The 18,853-nt window shown below is 35.3% G+C and overlaps 2 protein-coding genes across 2 annotated transcripts; one reads left to right on the top strand and one right to left on the bottom strand.

Moving 5' to 3' along the window:
• LOC122011313 (endoglucanase 8-like) lies at positions 1–2,894 on the bottom strand. The gene is made up of 7 exons (XM_042567700.1): positions 2,691–2,894; positions 2,183–2,599; positions 1,334–1,426; positions 1,078–1,257; positions 849–933; positions 436–599; positions 1–330 (listed from the first exon to the last, which is right to left on the bottom strand). The coding sequence occupies exons 1-7, from the start codon at positions 2,892–2,894 to the stop codon at positions 1–3; spliced, it is 1,473 nt and encodes a 490-aa protein (XP_042423634.1).
• A 3,215-nt stretch (positions 2,895–6,109) lies between these two features.
• LOC122011312 lies at positions 6,110–6,502 on the top strand. Its single transcript, XM_042567699.1, has 2 exons — positions 6,110–6,376; positions 6,428–6,502. Exons 1-2 carry the CDS (start codon positions 6,110–6,112, stop codon positions 6,500–6,502), a joined length of 342 nt encoding a protein of 113 aa, XP_042423633.1.
• The last annotated feature ends 12,351 nt before the right edge of the window (positions 6,503–18,853 follow it).

Genomic DNA, 18,853 nt, shown 5'->3' with positions numbered 1-18,853 from the left:
TTACTTCTTATGATTAACGAAGTAAGCAAACACACCAACAAACGGCGCATTGACATAAGTGGTGGGCTCAGTTTGCGCCGACTGACGTCGATCATCAGCGAAGTTATCTGTTCCACTGTTAGGCCCTCCGACAATAGCTCCAGTCAGCTCATTCATATTAGGATTGGGGCGGTTCAAGTAAGAGAAGCCGTCTCCGCATGCGATGAAAGAGGGATGCGCGTTGACGGACGGGAGGGAGGCCGCCCTGTGATGAACGTGCTGAGGGAACTTGGGGCCGTAACCGACCATGTAAGACATTCCCAGTGGATTGGTGCCTAAGATGTAGTCCGCCTATAACATCAACAAACAAACAATCATTCGCCAATTTTTAGAGAAAGTGACGACCGATATAATGCCGCCCTCAGGCCCCTGAGTTTTTGATGGTAAATTAATTACCTGATTTTTCGCAAATTCTACAAGTTTCCATGGGGGAAATTGGGTGTTGCCGCAGGTGATGGTTTGCCTAGCTTCCGTGAGATGTTTAGCATAGATAAGAGCAAGCAAGGAAAGTGAACCGACGATTTGATTGTTGCACCCTTGGGTCTTAAAGAGCAGACCCCCTACACAAAATTAAATAATAAATTACCCCTCACATAAATAATATGTAACGGACTAATATTTTTATATAAAATACTAAATTGATAAAAATAACTACTCTTGATCTTGAGAAATATATATATTTAAATATTTATAGAAATTTCTTCGTTAATAATATTATCAATTAAAATATGAGACACAAGATAACTATAATTATATATATTTTTTTATATTCTTCCATAACACGAGAAGTAATTTGTTAATTGACGAACCTGGTGTGTATTTGACGGTCCTGGTGGGGGATTCCGGTAGCACCGCGCATGCAAAGGTTTGAGCCTCCTTTTCGTACTGACCAATCTGCAATTTTGTTAAAAAATTTGTCATAAGTAAAAAAAATAAAGCCGGTTTATAATTTTAAAAATTATTTTAATTAAACGGTAAATATATTTATTTTATATTTATATTCATTAATAGAATAGATATATGAAAATTAATTAACACCTGGCTTAGGAGGACGTAAGTTCCTGCATGTTTATTGTCCCATGAAAACTCAGTGTCAATATAATTAGTTCCTTCTTCTTGCATGAGTTTCATTTTTCGAATGGCTGTATCAACATGGTTTTGGTATTTTTTGCTGTTGGTGGCTTTATTCAACCATGCTCCACCCCAAGCTAACTCATCCTGCGACATATATAATTATTTAAATATTTTACTAGAAATAAAAGAAATTAATTAAAACTATATTAATTATAATTACATGGTAGCCACTGAAATCACAGTAAAATGGGCAGACTGCGTAGCCAATGCTATCGTTGTATGAGCCCTGGTACGTGTTTGCGAAATAATACGCCTGCAAAAAATTTATTAAAAAAACAAATAAATTAAATTGTATGCTTTCATATGCGTGGGAACAATAATTAAGCATTGATAATTGAGGGCAAACGTATTTTGCATGCGTGTGCGTGGGCGTGTTGAATTTAAATGAGCATAGAAATTAGTTCTGTACTTCTGTATGCGTAGGAGAACTTATATACGTACATAATCGTAAAATCTGATTTCAGGGATCATCCGAGATGATAAGTAATGATATATTTATCACATGAAATCATAAGGTACTTAAATTTGCGGATCATATGTAATTCATCCTACCATCACTTGTCTTCTCGGCTGTCTTGATTTATCTTCTTCATCCCATCACCACTTACCCTCTTATCATGATTTAACTCTTGTCTCCGGGGCATGGTGTCGCAGTAAGACATCCAGGTTGTCACCTAGACACTCGCGGTTCGATCCCCAACTACGACGTATTTACAGGAATTTTCTTCCAAATGGGGAGCACAATCAAAGGATGCTGTGCATCTGGGTTGACTATCGTGCGCGCTTCCCGATTTATCTTGGTGGCCAGTGAAAAATTTCCGTGGGACCGGACCGATCATCCCAGGGATAGTTAATGAGACTAACTGAGATTATTATTATTTTTTTATCATGATTTACCTCTTTCGTGATGATCTGAATCATCACGTTGGAGGATCGATTTCGCTTTTTGCAACATAATCGTAAAATCTTTGAAATTATATACAATTAATTTGAGGTTTCAAATACGTACCTGCTTCGCTTTAGACAACAAGCGCTGGGAGTAGGCAGCGTCGTAGGTCTTGAAGGCGATTGAGGCAGCAGCCAGCGCGGCAGCGATCTCGCCGGCGACCTCGGAGCCCGGGTGAGCGGTGTTGACGGCGTACACGGGGCGCGGGGTTTCCATGTCCTCGGGCCGTTCCCAGCAGATGTGGTCGCTGTTGGGGTTGCCCACCATGGCGTAGACCGTGTTGGGCAAGTGGGCCGTGGCCTTCAGCAAGAAATCTGTGTTCCATCTCAGAGCTTCCGCAGCATTAATCCACTCGTTTCCCATGGCCATCCCGTCGCCGAACTCGATGATGCTCCACGCCAACATCGTCGCCGTGAACGCCATCGGAAAGCTGTACTTCACGTTGTCCCCCGCGTCGTAGTATCCCCCCGTTAGATCAACCTAAACAAATTAAGAAATATAATATAATTGTTGTTCCTCGTAGACACAAGAATAGGCAGCTGGCATGTATAGATATAGCTAATTGTCTTACACCGCCCTCTTGGCCATCGCGTAGAGCCGAGTCCTTCCTCCATGTCAGGCGTTGGTTAGGAGGAAGCTTCCCTGATCGCTGCCCTTCGAAGAACAACAAGCTCGTGCTCAGCGCGAGCTTGTAATCGTGCTTTTGCTCCCATCCAACCGATGCCGTTGACATCAACAACAACACACCACAAACAAAAACGCAAATCCTCTCCATCGACATTTTCTTTTCCTATCAAGTCAATTCTTTGTCATCTTAATTAATCGGTGTTTTATAGACACAGACGATCTTAATCCGATAGTGTGGTTCAGTTTCAATTTGGACACCATTGTTCAACACTTGCCATATATATATATATATATATTATATATATATATATATATTTATATATATATATATATAAAAGATGATTTTCTTCATTGAAAATACGTTATTTACACACTTTACTTACGAGAGCATCAACTTTCTCTTTATTGCGCTCACTCAATTTTACCCTAGTCTTTCTCTACTTTTTCACCCGATCATCCGTTTAATTGAGAACTCCACCTGTGTACATTTGAAAAAATACGGAGAAAAGTAGGAAGGGGAAATGACTGTTGGTAGGTATTGTAACTGATATTATTTTGTAACTGATATTATTGCAATGAATTTAATAAGTGCTTTATTTTACATCCATAGAATTACATTCATATTTTAAAATTTATTTTACTTCCGAATCCCACTAGTTTTTGGTAACTAAAATTAACATCTCCCTTTCACCCAAATATATAATAATTTTCTAGTTTTTGGTATTTGTCACTAATTTTTGGTAACTAAAATTAACATCTCCCTTTCACCCAAATATATAATAATTTTCTTTCACAATATTATATATATATATATATATATCATCCTTATAAATGATTGATATATCATGTTGGCTTGACTATTGAATCTCATGGAGCTTATCATGTTTGAAATGGGTACTGATACGTGGCTCATATGTTGATAAAGTGAAGACTATTGTCTAAAGATAATTTTGAAGCACTCCTACATATTAGGAGGAGCGTTAGTGATTACGTCAGGAAAATAGTCTTTTACATAGATTTTCTGATGCTCAAGTTAGTAATTGATAGAAGGCGATGAACAGTAGTATGAATAAGAGAAATTGCATAGTCTCGATTGTGAAATGTGAGCGTACCTACGTTTATAAATGGAGACCCCTTTTTATAGTATTATTGTTTGTCTATATATGAATATATTAGTGCAGGATGTACCAGAATCGAATCTGAGTTTTGATGTTGTCAAAGGTTCAAATTAAGTCTTATTTTGATCTGATAAATTAACTAAGTGTGCATGATATTTACTCAACCGGGAAAGTTCTAGTCGCGGCTAGGTAGGAAAGCATTAGAAGATCATGCAGGTCAAGCAGGAAATCTAGGTGGATCGAAGACCTAACACATGGCAGTTAGAGTTGATAGGTCTAGAGGACCTAATATCGAGAGGAAGCTTTGGTGAGCTGATTTGATGCTAAACCGAAGTCCATATAGGTATGGAGGACCCGATGTTTGGCAGGTAGGTTAAGGTAAGCAACTGGAGAGGAACGACGGGGAGATCATATCCCAGGAATGAATAAACCCTAGGTCGCTGATCCAATTGAAGAAATCGGGAGGTTTCTAAGTTGAGATCAAGACAGATTTTACTGTCTATTATTACTCATGCATCATATTTATATGTTAACTTTATGTTGCAGGGGTAACTTTTATATACTGTGCATCTAACTCTATTTTACAAATTCTGAAGGATTGGTCGACTGAACAGGAGGTTTAGTCGACCAAACCAAGCTGACATGACACATACTTCAAATTGAGCAGAGTGTTGGTGCAATTTTGCATAACGGTTTAGCTCAAGTTTTAATGAATAGCATGTAAGTTAAGTTAGGTTTTGTTGTGATCTAACCACTTGATTAAGTGTGCAAGAAATCCAGCTAGGTCAACAGGTCGACCGGATAGCTGATACGAAGTCCACATAGGTCAACGGGCTGACCGAATATTTGGCAGAGGTCTAGCTAGGTTAACGGACCGACCGGATAACTGGCATGAAGTCCAGACAGGTCGACGTGCTGACCGAATGTCTAGCAAACTGGTAAGTTAAGGTAAGCCACTCGAGGAGAGTGATCAAGTGAGGACGCGTCCCGGTTGAAGAGGCAGTAGGTGTCGATCTAGTTTAGATCTATTTGAGATCCCTAAGTTGAGATCTTGACTAGTTTCTGGTCCTGTGAGAATAGGAACTAATTAATACTGCTTATTATTGTACTAACATTTGTCTTGCAAGTTATTATTTTGTTTATTGGACTAACATTATTTTGCAGGATAAAGGAGCACATTTACCTTCGGATGAACAGTATCCGAAGGCGCCTTCAATCTTGATGGAAGGCGCCTTCGTACTGTTCATAGAAGGCGCTATGGAAGGTGCCTTCGACAGGATAAATTTTGACCGAAATCTGGATAAGTGCCAGGCTGTTCGGGATCGAACTTGCCTCATTGGAGACGCCTTCCATGGCTATAGAAGGCACCTTCTATGCCTTTTATAAGGCTATCTCAAGAAGACATTGAAACACAACACCTATACAAGTTACTACGCATCCGATTGAACTTTCGATCGCTCCAGGTTTTTGCTACGACTCTGCTATGATGTTGTTGTGCCCAACAACTGTTCTGAGAACTTCCGATCGCTGCCGGCAGTCTGACACCGACACACGAGTGACCCGACTTCTATTTCTACCGTGCCGGTAACTGTTTACTTGTATACTTGATTACTACAAAAGGACATATACAATATGTTGCACTTATTTTAACATTCTATGTACTTGATTTCCTCTTCTAGAGGTACCGGAAGAGACCTTTAGTGAATTATCCGTCGATAGATCCACGGGACGTGGTTCTTGGAGTAGGAGTCGCCGAAGACTCCGAACCAAGTAAATCGTTTGCGTCTTCTAGTGTTGACTTTTTCATTTTCCGCTTCATACTTTACTATGAGTTCTTAAAATCGAAAAGAAAAGTGTTGAAAATCACATGATTCACCCCTCTTTCACGTGTGATCGATCCAACAAATGGTATCAGAGCAGGTTTTACTCTGATTTGGTACAACCACCAATCAAGCCGGGGGAATCGTTTTTAGATTTCTTTGTTTTTCACATTCTATTTGAATTGGTAAAACCTTATCTATTCTGATAAATTTTTTTTGTTCGGTTTTAATTTGAAATTGGTGCAACACTTCTCAAATCTTTCTATATTTTTAAATATATCTCAAACATTGCTAATCCAAGACCAAGTCTTGGTACCTCGTTTTAGTTTATTTTCTACAGCTATGAAATGACACAACTTGAAGGGTACAACACCGTTCGTCCTCCCCTATTCAACGGTGACAACTTCCCGTACTGAAAGAAGCGGATGGATGTATACTTGAAGATTGACTTCAACCAGTGGTTCAACATCATCGGAGGCTACAAAGCTCCCATCGATAACGCCGAAATTCCAATAGACCCAGAACATTGGAATCCGGAAATGAAGAAAAAGGCTCAGATCGACTTCAAGGCTCTCAACACACTCCAATGCGGGCTAACGAAGGAAGAACTGAACCACATCGGCCCACACAAAAATGCGAAGGAGTTGTGGGATAAATTCATCGAATTGCACGAGCGAACCAACGATGCTAAGGTAACAAAAAGGGATCTTTATTTAAATAAACTATTTAACATAAAAATACAGGAAGGAGAATCTGCAAGTAAACTTAATGCAAGAATAAAGGACATTCTCAACAGACTTCACACCATCAGCCACTAGTTGGAGAACCGCGACCTGATAAGATATACCCTAAACGCGTTTTCTCGAAATGCACTGTGGGCATCCATCGTAGATGACTACAAAATTTTGAAGAACCTATCTAAATTAAAATTAGATGAATTATTTTGTGAACTTGAACTCTATGAACATACTAACTCAAAGAAGGTCAAGAAAGGTGTTGCTCTTTTTGCAGGTTCCTCAAAAGAAAAGTCTAGAACTAAACCTGAACCTGAAGTTAAGTTGACCCAGACTCAGATGATGAAGAATACTTGATGAACTTGATAAGAAAAATATTCACAAGGAGAAAGAAGAAGTTCACCAACAAGGACTTGAAAAAGATCAACTCCACCTTCAACACTAACAACAAGAATGTGACCTATTTTGGATGTAACAAGAAAGGGCATTACAAGAATGAGTGCCCAAAGATGAAAGACAACAAATCTAAAACAACCGAAAAGAAGGCACTCAAGACAACTTGGGATGAGTCATCTGGGGATGAATCAGACGACAAAGAAGTGAAGCACTCCAACTACCTTGCATTGATGGCGTACAAATAGAATCGGAGAGCGAATGGGAAGAGGAGTCCGAACCCGAATCGAGCCACGAGTCCACACTAGTTTCTGAAGGTTCCGATGAGATATATTTTAGTTTAAATAAAAAGTTTTTTAAAATCATTGCATGCTTAAATAGGAAATTAACTACTTATGAAAATCAAATAAGCAATCTAAGTAATGAAAATAAATCACTTAATGAACAACTAAACTCAACAACTGAACCAATTCAAACTGAAATCTCAACTCAAGTTACAAAACTTGAGAAGGATAATTTTAGATTGAAAAATGAAATAGTTAAACTAAAGGAATTACTTGAGAAATTTATAACTAGATCCAAGTACATTGACATGATACTTGGATCACAATGAGCTATGTACAACAAGTCCGGACTCGGATATAAGCCCAACTCAACCAACAAATTCTTTATATCTTTAGTTAACCAAAATAAAAATCAAAGTAAAGATTGAGTTCCGAAAGCGTGTCTAACTACGTAAGTAGGATTCAATCAATATTATATACCTAAAGATAAAATTTATTATATAAATTAAAATAAATAAAAAAGACTCTCCTTTAAACTCTAAAGTTAAATCTTCAAAAATAAATATAAAACAAAAGAAAAACCTTAAGTTATTTAAACCTAACTTAAATAAATACAATATAAACAAAAACTATAACAAAGTATACTACAACTATAAAACTAATCGACGTAAACCCAAAAGATTCAATAATTCAGGGGGAGACTCCAAATTAGTTGGCACCTCCAAAATAATAATTTATCCAGATGACTAATTAGGACTAGTCTAAAAGAAGGACAACAGTTTAATTTGATCAATGGTACTGGTAAAGTTTTAGATGATAGTAAGTTAGGGAAACTCTGTCTATGCATATCTAGGAAGATATGGCTCCGATCTGATGCATTTGGCTTAGTGAAACTAACTGAAGTTATCCCTTACGGATCCTAACTAGTTAGACTAAGGTTTGTACTAAGTTCAGTGGATAGGACTATTTGGAAAACCTCGACGGCATGATTACTCTAATGATGTCCAGGTGACTCACCATAACCAGAAGTTTATCTAAAAAATATTATTTGTTGAACCTAAAGTTAAACCTGAATCTAACACAAAGTTAAACTAAATCCTAAAATTAAACTTGACTCATCTCACAAAATTATAGGATTCCTTGATTGAAAACGTAAGTTGGGTGAAATGACTAAGGAATTAAACTTAAAATAAAAATTTAACTTAAAATTTAAAAATAAAAATTTAAATTAAACTTAAAAAATTAAAAATTCAAATTAAACTTAAAAAGTTAAAAATTTAACTTAAAATTTAATAATAAAAATTAAAAATTTTTAAAAATTAAAAATTTTTAAAAATTAAAAATTTTTAAAAATTAAAAATTTTTAAAAATTAAAAAGTTAACTTAAAATTAAAAAAAATAAAAATTTAAAAAATAAAAAGTTAACTTAAAAATTTAACTTAAAATTTAAAAATAAAAATTTAAATTAAACTTAAAATTTTAAAAATTTAACTTAAAATTTTAAAATAAAAATAAAAATTTATATTTAAAAATAAAAAATTAAATTAAACTTAAAAAATAAAAAATTTAACTTAAAATTTTAAAAATAAAAATTTAAATTAAACTTTAAAAATTAAAAATTTAACTTAAACTTAAAAAATTAAAAATTTAACATAAACTTAAAAAATTAAAAATTTAACTTAAAATTAGAAATTAAAAACTTAATTTTAAAAAAAATCTCCAGAAGGTGCCTCCCAACAGCACCTCCCGAAGGCGCCTTTGGCTTAGGTGGAAGGCGCCCTCAGGAGTAGGGGTGTAATCGAATCCAGCTGAGCCGAACAGTATGAGACTCGAGTTCGGCTCGAGTTCAATTCGAACTTTAATTCTTAAGCTCGAGTTCAATTCGTAATGAAATTAAAGAGTTTGCGAACAACTCGAGCTCGGCTCGAAAATAGTTTGTTTAAAAGCTAAACAAACTTAGTTTGAACTTGACTCGTTAACATTAAACAAGCTCGTTAGGCTCGAGCTGATTAGGCACATAATTGTGCTCGAGCTCGAGCTCGTTATGCACATAATCGAGCTCGAAATTGAGCTCGTTAAAATCACCTACAATACATGAAAATAAATTGCAGTAATTGAAAATTATTTGTAGAAATGAATACATTGATGGAAAATTAAGTTGAGAAATCTCAACATAAATCTTATGCATTCTATTCAATTCTTAAGAAATTATAAATTGGATAGACAGAAATTACGGAAGCATACCAGAATCCATAGTATGCAGTCGATTTTGGACAAGATCTTCAATTTACAGATCTTCCTTAGTATCCAGAGAGTTTTGTTGATGATGAAACAAAACAAAAGCATCATCTGCAAACTGGGACCATAACCCTTATTTATAGAAACATAAGTTTATCTATTTCCAATTTGGCCTCTCAACAAATTAGAAATTGCACATGGTATTCACATTAATTTATTCATAACAATTAAACCCTTAAGTCATATTACTTAATCATAATTTGATCACATTAAATTATGACTTCTTTGATTGATGACATTAGACATTTATAATTACAATTATGGTCCTAAAATTCTAACATACATAACATGCGAGCCACACAAACCCAACAAACATAAAATTAAACAACTTAACCTATCAACACATTCATAGCCACACGAACCCAACTAACATAGAATTAAACAACTTAACCAGTCAGCACATGCATTATAAATCCTTAACACTTAATAGTTCTTAATACTACATGAAAATTACATCAATAAGCAAAGAAATTAACAGAGTTCAATCGAAGTTTCATCTCTTAACTCAATCAGCCTGGCTTTTAATCAGCTGTCTTATTATCTTTTTGCTGTCAAATAGTCAAAGGTTAAAATAGTTAAATACAACATATTTGAATGATAAGAAAAATTTTAAAAGGACAAGTGAACAAATTTTCAATGTGTTACATCAAACTAGATAGGAAAATCAAAGATAAATGAAGGATTTGTCAATACCTCTTGACAGGTGATAAAAATGGCGGCATCTAAGTCAATTGAATCTGTTTAATCTCTAGCTTTTCCTATTCCATACAAATACATAGCATCAAAAACTTAGATAGGAACAAAACAATATGTAGAATATAGCAGCAAGTCAAAAACTAATTAAATATGATGTTTATATGAGTACCTTTGATTTTTTTTTCTTGATTCCATAATGAGCACGCAACCAATCTAATGCACAGAGCAATATTTGGACTGTATCTATTCCTAAAGAGGCACAATGAGGATCAATTACCCTACCATTGGCACTAAAAGCCGATTCATAAGCAACTGTAGTTATCGGAATTGATAGTACAACACAAGATATTTTTGATAAGATCCTAAATTTTAAGTTGTTAATTCTCCACTATGACAATGCATCAAAGTCAGTTTCATCTTCACAAATAACACACTCTTCATCCAAGTACACTTCTAATTCAGATTTTACTTGCTGAACACTGTCAACGTTCTTTATGTAACTAGAAAATTGTGCCTTTACTTTACCTCTTCCACTTCCATTTAAATTACTCCGACCAATAGAACTTTCTCTTTGAGTTTCACTTTGAACATTGCTACTGTCAACACTAGTTTTATGAGCTTCAACATACTCATTATACAACATGTGTAATGTCTCATGAACCATAGAAATGTGCTTTTAATTGCATCACCAACTGAATATATCTCCGGAAAACACCATTCAATCAACTTCATTCCTTGGATCTAAAACTGCTGCTATAGAGATCAATAAGTTGCTATCACCCCAATATTTATCAAATTTAGTCTTCATCTTGTTAATCATTTTTACTTTGAAACTTCTTTCATCTGCACTTGCTTCATTTAACAACTTTTTAATGGTGTAAAGTTCAGTAAGGAACAAGTTAGAAGTTGGATATTCACTTCTCGAAATAAGATGAGTTATTTCATTAAATTCCTCAAGAAATGAACAAACAACACTAACCTTCTTCCAATCCTCCTCACTTGGCAAAAAAGTATAAGTTGGATCCCTTGCTGCATATCTAGGGAAAATGTCTTTAAACTCTAAAGCAGCCGATAACATACAAAATGTGGCATTCCACCTTGTGCAACAATCCAAAACAAGTTTCTTCGAAGATAGTTTCAATTGCTTTGAAATTTCACTAAATATATTAACACAAGTCTCTGAGGAAGCTATATGTTTCACACTTTCACGCATATTGAAAATAATATCTTGAATCTTAGATAACCCATCTCACACCAAAAGATTTAAGATGTGTGCACAACATCTTACATGAAATAATTTACCACCAAGAGGAAGATTATTTTTATAGGAGAGGTTATCCTTCAACATCCTCACAGCTACATCATTATAGCTAGCATTATCAACTGTAAACCATACCTTATTCTCAATTCCCCATTCAACCAAGCACTTATTTAACACATCACAAATGGAAACACCATTATCAGGTGGAGGAACATCTAAAAAATTTAGATTCTACTTTTGCAAATTCCAACTAGAGTCCACATAGTGACAGGTGACAACCATATATGAAACCTTTTGATCTGACTTCCATAAATCAATAGTCACACAAACCCTATTCAAATCTTATAATGATTCCATAACTTTTTTCTTCTCAATTTCATAAGAAGCCGTACAATTTTTTTTCACAATAGCATGACTAATCTTCTGATAATATGGAGTTGCGGTCCTCATCAATAAATTGAACATTTCATATTCAGAGAAAAGGAATGGCAACTCATGAACAATAATCATGTGAGAAAGAATCTCCTTAATCTTCCCATGATCATACTTGAAATTCTGGACAGCATTGATAGTTTCTGATTCAACAATAGTTGTAGTGACACTAATATTTTTTTGACCTTTTATCACTAATCTGCTTCCTCATACAACCCTTGAGGTGTCTCAAAAAATGGGATGTAACACCAGTCTTATTAATTATGAGCCGATGTTTACAATAAATACATTCAACCATTATTGTTCCATCCGGAAGAGTAACCTCTTTAAAGTCAGCCCACACTTTGGATGTCTGTTTTCTTTTCTTTGGAGCATATGGACTTTCATCCTCTTCATCAATGGTGTTGATTGCTGCTCATTATTGTTTTGAGTTGCTTCATTGGTATTATTTGTTGGAGGTTCAATTTCTAACAAAATAGGTCTTGCAGTCGAATCTTCAGTTGATAAGTGTGGAGTTGACATTGGATTATTCCTTTTGTTTAGGCCACTAGACATTAAAATACAACTACAACACTAATATTACAACATTAGTGAATAGAGCAAGGATACCAACAATTTCAATCTAATAGCTACATCACTAATTGGCATTTCAAAATATACAGTCTAATTTGCATGGTTTATATGAATACAAAATCCTACTGCCTATATAAAAAAAAAATCAGACAAACCACTTAAAATATCAATAATTTCAAACAATCAATTAAATAAAACAAAAGACAAAAGTAGGGAAATAGAAGGGAAGGTAAAATCCTACAAGTGTAAACCATAAACATATAAAAAAGAAGGGAAATACAAGAGAGGAACTAAGGAAGCAAATCCGAACTTTCTTCTTCATCTGTGCTATTTATCATGAGTTTTCTAAATAGAGTGTTAGAATTAGGATAATTTGGGGTTTTATTTTAGAGATTTAGGGTCTTGTAGAAAAGAAGTCATGAACCGAGGGATTTTCTTGTCTTGGCTTAGCTTTGACTTGTGTTTACAAGAAAGGAATTACTTGAAGCAAGAAAACTCCACTTTAAACCCGTAATAGAAGGAAACAAAGCAAAAAATCAAACCTCAAACATAAGCTTAGAGAATGGAGACCAAGGGCAGCCAAACTGGTGGGATTCGAGCTTGGAGATCACTAATCAGGAGCTGCTAGACAGATAGTCTCTTGGTCTCGGGTCGCCGCACGAAACTCGTGAGGTAGGCGGCGACGGTGAGCGAAGCGGTGAGACAAAGGGGTAAGGAACTAGGGATAGGGTTTACGAGAGACTGAGAAGGAATGAAGGATGCCTTTTGACCTTTTTTCATTTGATCAGAACCATCTCATCCGTTGGATCAGGGACAATTTATTTTTGTCTTTGGACTATGAGAACTGCCTTTTAAATTTCTTTTTGTGTTTTTTTTCAAAGAAGTATATAGTATATTAACACATCCTTGATATTATATTAACATAATTATATTATATATTAATAGGATAAATGAGCCTAATTTTTTTATCACATAATTTATTACACATCACATATAAACGAGCCTCTTAACGAACATGTTCGCGAGCTTCTTAACGAACATATTTGCGAGCTCATGAATCAAATACTATTAATCTCGAGCTCGACTAGCTAATATTTTTGAGCTCGAAATCGAGCTCATGCTCGGCTCGTTAATTTAATCGAACAAACTCGAATGAACTTTTTTCGAACTGAGACGCGAATAGTGTTGGTTGCTACTCGGAAAACCTATAGGTTCCACTGTACAAAAATTTTGTACAAAGGTCTGAACCTTTTCCTAGCTACCATGTGTTCTTTTAAATTAAATTTTGGATCGCCTGCGGAACTTAACACGTTTGATCCAAAACTTAATCTATTTGTTCTTTTAGGTTTTGACTTGGATCTCCTGCGGAACTTAACACGTTCGACCCAAATCACCTTAAGTTATTAATTCCATTAAATATTAATTTCCATAATTGGTTCCCAGTACTGACGTGGCGAGGCACACGGCCTTCTTGGATATGGGAGCAACCACCACCGACTAGACAAAACCTTTTATAGAAAGCTAATATTTAATTTCCTAAAATAACTTTAGGTTAACCAAAAAGAACAATCAAATCACAAGGAAAAGAAAAAAAAACAAAAGAACACAACATCGAAAAATACATTCGAAATTCTAGAATCGTAAGCCTCTTGTATTTGGTATTATTTCCATAAATAACTAGTATGATGCGGAAAGAAAAATTACTAGTTATACCTTGTAGAAAAACCTCTTGATCTTCTACCGTATTCCTCTTCTAACCTCGGACGTTGTGTGGGCAACGATCTTCCGAGATGAGAAACCACCAAGCACCTTCTTCTTCTCCTAGCTAGGTTCAGCCAACACAAAGAAGCTTCACCAAGGACGAAGAACAAAACACCAACCAAGCTCCAAGGGATACAAGCTTTCTCTCCTTCTTCTTCTTCTTCTCCAAGTAGTATCCGGCCACCACAAGAACTCCAAGCAAGAGATAAGTTTCGGCCACCACAAAAGAGGAAGAAAGGAAGAGGATGATGATGGCCGGCCATAATAAATTTCAAGGATGAAGAAATTCGGCCACCACCAATGCTCCAAGGATGCTAGAGACGAGACTTGCTTTCTCTCCTTCTTCTCCTTCCTTGATCCGGCCACAAACAAGAGCTCCACCAAGAAGATAGGTTTCGGCCAACAAGAGGAGAGGAGAGAAAGAGAAGGGCCGGCCACCACACCAAGGAAAAGAGGGAGAAAAATAATAGAGGTTGTTCACCATGAAGGCACCCCTACCCCTTCTTTTATATTCCTTGGCTTTGGCAAATAAGGAAATTTATTTATAATAAAATTTCCTTAACTTTCCTTGACAACAATTAATAAATTTTCCTAATTAATTGTATGTGGCCGGCCACCTCATCTAGAGCAAATAGGATAATTTTAATCAACAATTAAAACTTCCTTTTTTGTCTTTGGAAATTTTTAAAAAATAAAATTTCCTTTTAAAAATCCCTTCATGGTTGATAAAAAGAAATTTCTATAATTTTAATTTTTAACATGTGAATAATTCTTCAGAGAGAAAAAATAAAATATCTTTCCAATCTACAAATAAGGAAAGAGATCTAATCTCTTTCTTTTAATCTTTTTGTAGATCTTTTAAAGAGAGATATTTTAATTTTAATTCTCTGTAATAAATTATATCTTTCCACATAATAAAAATTAAAATTAAAATTCTTTTTAATTTAATGGGGCCGGCCACCTAAGCTTGGGTTCAAGCTAGGGCCGGCCACCCATGAACCAAGGCTTGGCCGGCCCTAGCTTGAACCACAAGCTAGCTTGGCCGGCCCCCTTATCATGGGTATGAAGGTGGGTATAGGTGGGTATAGTACTCTATAAATAAGAGGCTACGATAGGGACCGAGAGGAGGAATTGGTTTTGGTCTCCCGATAAAATTAAGCATCCCGTGTTCGCCCCGAACACACAACTTAATTTTATCAATAATAATTCATTCCACTAGAGAACTATTATTGAACTACCGCACCAATCCCAAATTACATTTTTGGGCTCCTTCTTATTATGAGTGTGTTAGTCTCCCTGTGTTTAAGATATCGAATGTCCACTAATTAAGTGAGTTACTGACAACTCATTTAATTAATATCTTAGTCCAAGAGTAGTACCACTCAACCTTATCATCATGTCGGACTAAGTCCACCTGCAGGGTTTAACATGACAATCCTTATGAGCTCCTCTTGGGGACATTATCAACCTAGTATCTCTAGGACACAGTTTCCTTTTATAATCAACAACACACACTATAAGTGATACCATTTCCCAACTTATCGGGCTTATTGATTTATCGAACTAAATCTCACCCATTGATAAATTAAAGAAATAAATATCAAATATATGTGCTTGTTATTATATTAGGATTAAGAGCACACACTTCCATAATAACCGAGGTCTTTGTTTCTTTATAAAGTCAGTATAAAAGAAACGACCTCAAATGGTCCTACTCAATACACTCTGAGTGTACTAGTGTAATTATACAGTCAAGATAAACTGATACCTAATTACACTACGACCTTCCAATGGTTTGTTCCTTTCCATTATGGTCGTGAGCTACTATTTATAATTTATAAGGAACCGATAACATGATCTTCTGTGTGTGACACCACACACCATGTTATCTACAATATAAATTAATTGAGCAACTACATTTATCATAAATGTAGACATTTGACCAATGTGATTCTTATTTCTAGATAAATGTTTATACCAAAAGCTAGGCTTTTAGTATACACTCTAACAAATAGCTCGCGAGCGACTTGACTCGTTTACACCCCTACTCAGGAGAGGCGGGAAAAATTCCTCCTAAGCGGTGGAAGGCGCCTTCAGCCATTTGAAGGTGCCCTCCATAACCGATCGAAGACGCCTTCTATGAAGCTTGAAGGCGCCTTCGAGCAGTATTTTTCCAGCGAATAGAGACGATCTCTGTTCGCAATTTCAACCCTGACAAGCCGCCTTCCAGCCCAGATTTGTCAACAATTTCATCCTCAAAATCTCAAAAATACTTCCGAGGTATACCTTCCCTTAATATGTATCTTCAATACTTAGTTTATATGTAGTTTTCTTGTTTATTTATGCTTATATGTGTGTATAAAATTAGGAAATGATGACATGTTACCCCTAGGCCTAGCAATACTCCATCTACTAATGCTAGATTCCCTATTGAGCAGCTTAGGGTGTCCTTTTTACAGCATACATATGCTCCATTGAAATCTAGATACTTGAATAGGACCTTTTTTTTACCATGTATTGCACCCCTATCACACAGGTCCTTGAGCATTACCAGTTAGATAAACTGGTTTACTGTAGTCATGCAGTAAATTTTGATTTGTGTGCTTAGTTCTATAACAACTTAGAAAAAATAGATAACCTGACCTACTCCACCAGAGTTGGTGGAAAGGATTTCTCACTTTTCCTCCACCTTATTATATGATAGTTTAGGACTTAGGAGATCTGCATGCACATTTTTGTGCTACCCTGGTAGGGATCTACCATTTGGCGAGCCCTATTCCCATATTATATTAGATACTATCTATATGTATTTTTTTGGGAGGAGAGACTACCTACAGTGACTGACTTTAGATTACTCTCCCTTAGATCCAGGACTATATTCTATATCGAGTCCTAACCACACACATTTTGCCAATCACATCTTGCGATGTTGTGATGATGCAACCTTCCCACTCCTTTTTGTATGCCCTTTGTCAGCATCTAGATATTGACATTGCATTACATATATTTCATAATATCATACATGCATCCAGTCTCGTCACTAGGCGTCAGGTTCATATGCCCTATTGTCACATCTTGACACGTATATTTTCAACCATAGGAGTAGATATGACCCAGGGTATGTCTAGCTCCGTTAGTGCGTATGATTGTTAGAGTGTATACTAAAAGTCTAGCTTTTGTATAAATATATAAGAATCACATTGGTCAAATGTCTACATTTATATGCTAAGTGTAGTTGTTCAATTAATTTATATTGTAGATAACATGGTGTGTGGTGTCACACAGAGAAGATCATGTTATCAATTACTTATAAATTATAAACAGTAGCTCACGACTAAGATGGATAGGAACAAACCATTGGAATAGTTGTAGTGTAATTTGGTATTAGTTTATTTTGATTATAAAATTACACTAGTACACTCTTGAGTGTATTGAGCAGGATCATTTAAGGTAAGTTCTTTTTATCCTGACTGCATAAAAGAACAAGACATTTGTTATTATGGAAGTGTGTGCTCTTAATCCTAATATAATAACAATCGCATATATTTAGTATTTATTTCTTTAATTTATCAAAGGTTGTGATTTAGTTCGATAAATCAATAGGCCCGATAAGTTGGGAAACGATATTATTTATATGGTGTGTTGTTGATTATAGAATGAAACTGTGTCCTAGTAATCTATATTGATAATATCCCCAAGAGGAGCTCATAAGAATTGTCATGTAAACCCTGCAGGTGGACTTAGTCCAACATGACGATAAGGTTGAGTGGTACTACTCTTAGAGCTAGATATTAAATAAGTGAGTTGTCAGTAACTCATTTAATTAGTGGACATTCTATATCTTAAACACAGGGAGATTAACACACTCATGATAAGAAGGAGCCCATATAGTAATATGAGATTGGTGCGGTAGTTTAATAATAACTCTTTAGTGGTATGAGTTATTATTGATGAACTCAAGTTGGGTGTTCGGGGTGAACACGGGAAGCTCAAGTTCATTGGGAGACCAAAACCAATTCTTCCTCTCAGTCCCTGTCATAACCTCTTAATTATAAAGTGTTATACCCACCATACCCACCTTCTTACCCACCTTAAGGTGGTCGACCAAGTTTAGCTTGGAGCCCAAGCTAGGGTTGGTCAGATGGGTCAAGTAGGTGGCCGATCCTAGCTTGAACCAAAGCTTAGGTGGCCGACCACAATTAAATAAAAGGAGTTTATTTAAAATCTTTCCTTATGTGGAAGCCATGGTTTTAAAAGAGAGTTTAAAATTTAAATCTGTCCTTTTATAGCTTTCTACAAAAGATTAAGAGAAAGGTTTGATATATTTCCTTATTTGGAGTTAAAAGGAAGATTTTAATTTTTGATAAAACTTTCCTTTTTTGTAACCATCCTCATGGTTTTAAAAGAGAGTTTTAATATTTAAATCTTTCCTTTTATAGCTTTCTACAAAAGATTAAGAGAAAAGTTTGATATCTTTCCTTATTTGTAGTTAAAAGGAAAATTTTAATTCTTGGTAAAACTTTTCTTTTTTATAACCATTCTCATGATTTTAAAAGAGAGTTTTAAAATTATAAATCTTTCCTTTTATAGTTTTCTACAAAATATTAAGAGAAAGATTTGATATCTTTCCTTATTTGTAGTTAAAAGGAAGATTTTAATTTTGGAGAAAACTTTCCTTTTTGTAATCATCCACATGTTTTAATAGAGAGATTTTAATTTATAAAAGTTTCCTTTTAT

The sequence above is a fragment of the Zingiber officinale genome, chromosome 8A, assembly GCF_018446385.1.
Source record: "Zingiber officinale cultivar Zhangliang chromosome 8A, Zo_v1.1, whole genome shotgun sequence".
In the NCBI taxonomy this organism is placed as follows: domain Eukaryota; kingdom Viridiplantae; phylum Streptophyta; class Magnoliopsida; order Zingiberales; family Zingiberaceae; genus Zingiber; species Zingiber officinale.
Note: the sequence above shows the minus strand (reverse complement) of the source record. Positions and strands in the feature narration are given on the sequence as shown.

Excerpts from the sequence above, each read along its gene's own strand:
- LOC122011312 (XM_042567699.1), top strand. The coding sequence starts at position 6,110 with ATGGATGTATACTTGAAGATTGACTTCAACCAGTGGTTCAACATCATC. Across the intron at positions 6,377-6,427 it reads AGCGAACCAACGATGCTAAG|GAAGGAGAATCTGCAAGTAA; the intron begins GTAACAAAAAGG and ends ATAAAAATACAG.
- LOC122011313 (XM_042567700.1), bottom strand. The coding sequence starts at position 2,894 with ATGGAGAGGATTTGCGTTTTTGTTTGTGGTGTGTTGTTGTTGATGTCA. Across the intron at positions 1,258-1,333 it reads GTGATTTCAGTGGCTACCAT|GATGAGTTAGCTTGGGGTGG; the intron begins GTAATTATAATT and ends TATATGTCGCAG. Across the intron at positions 600-848 it reads GACCGTCAAATACACACCAG|GGGGTCTGCTCTTTAAGACC; the intron begins GTTCGTCAATTA and ends AATTTTGTGTAG.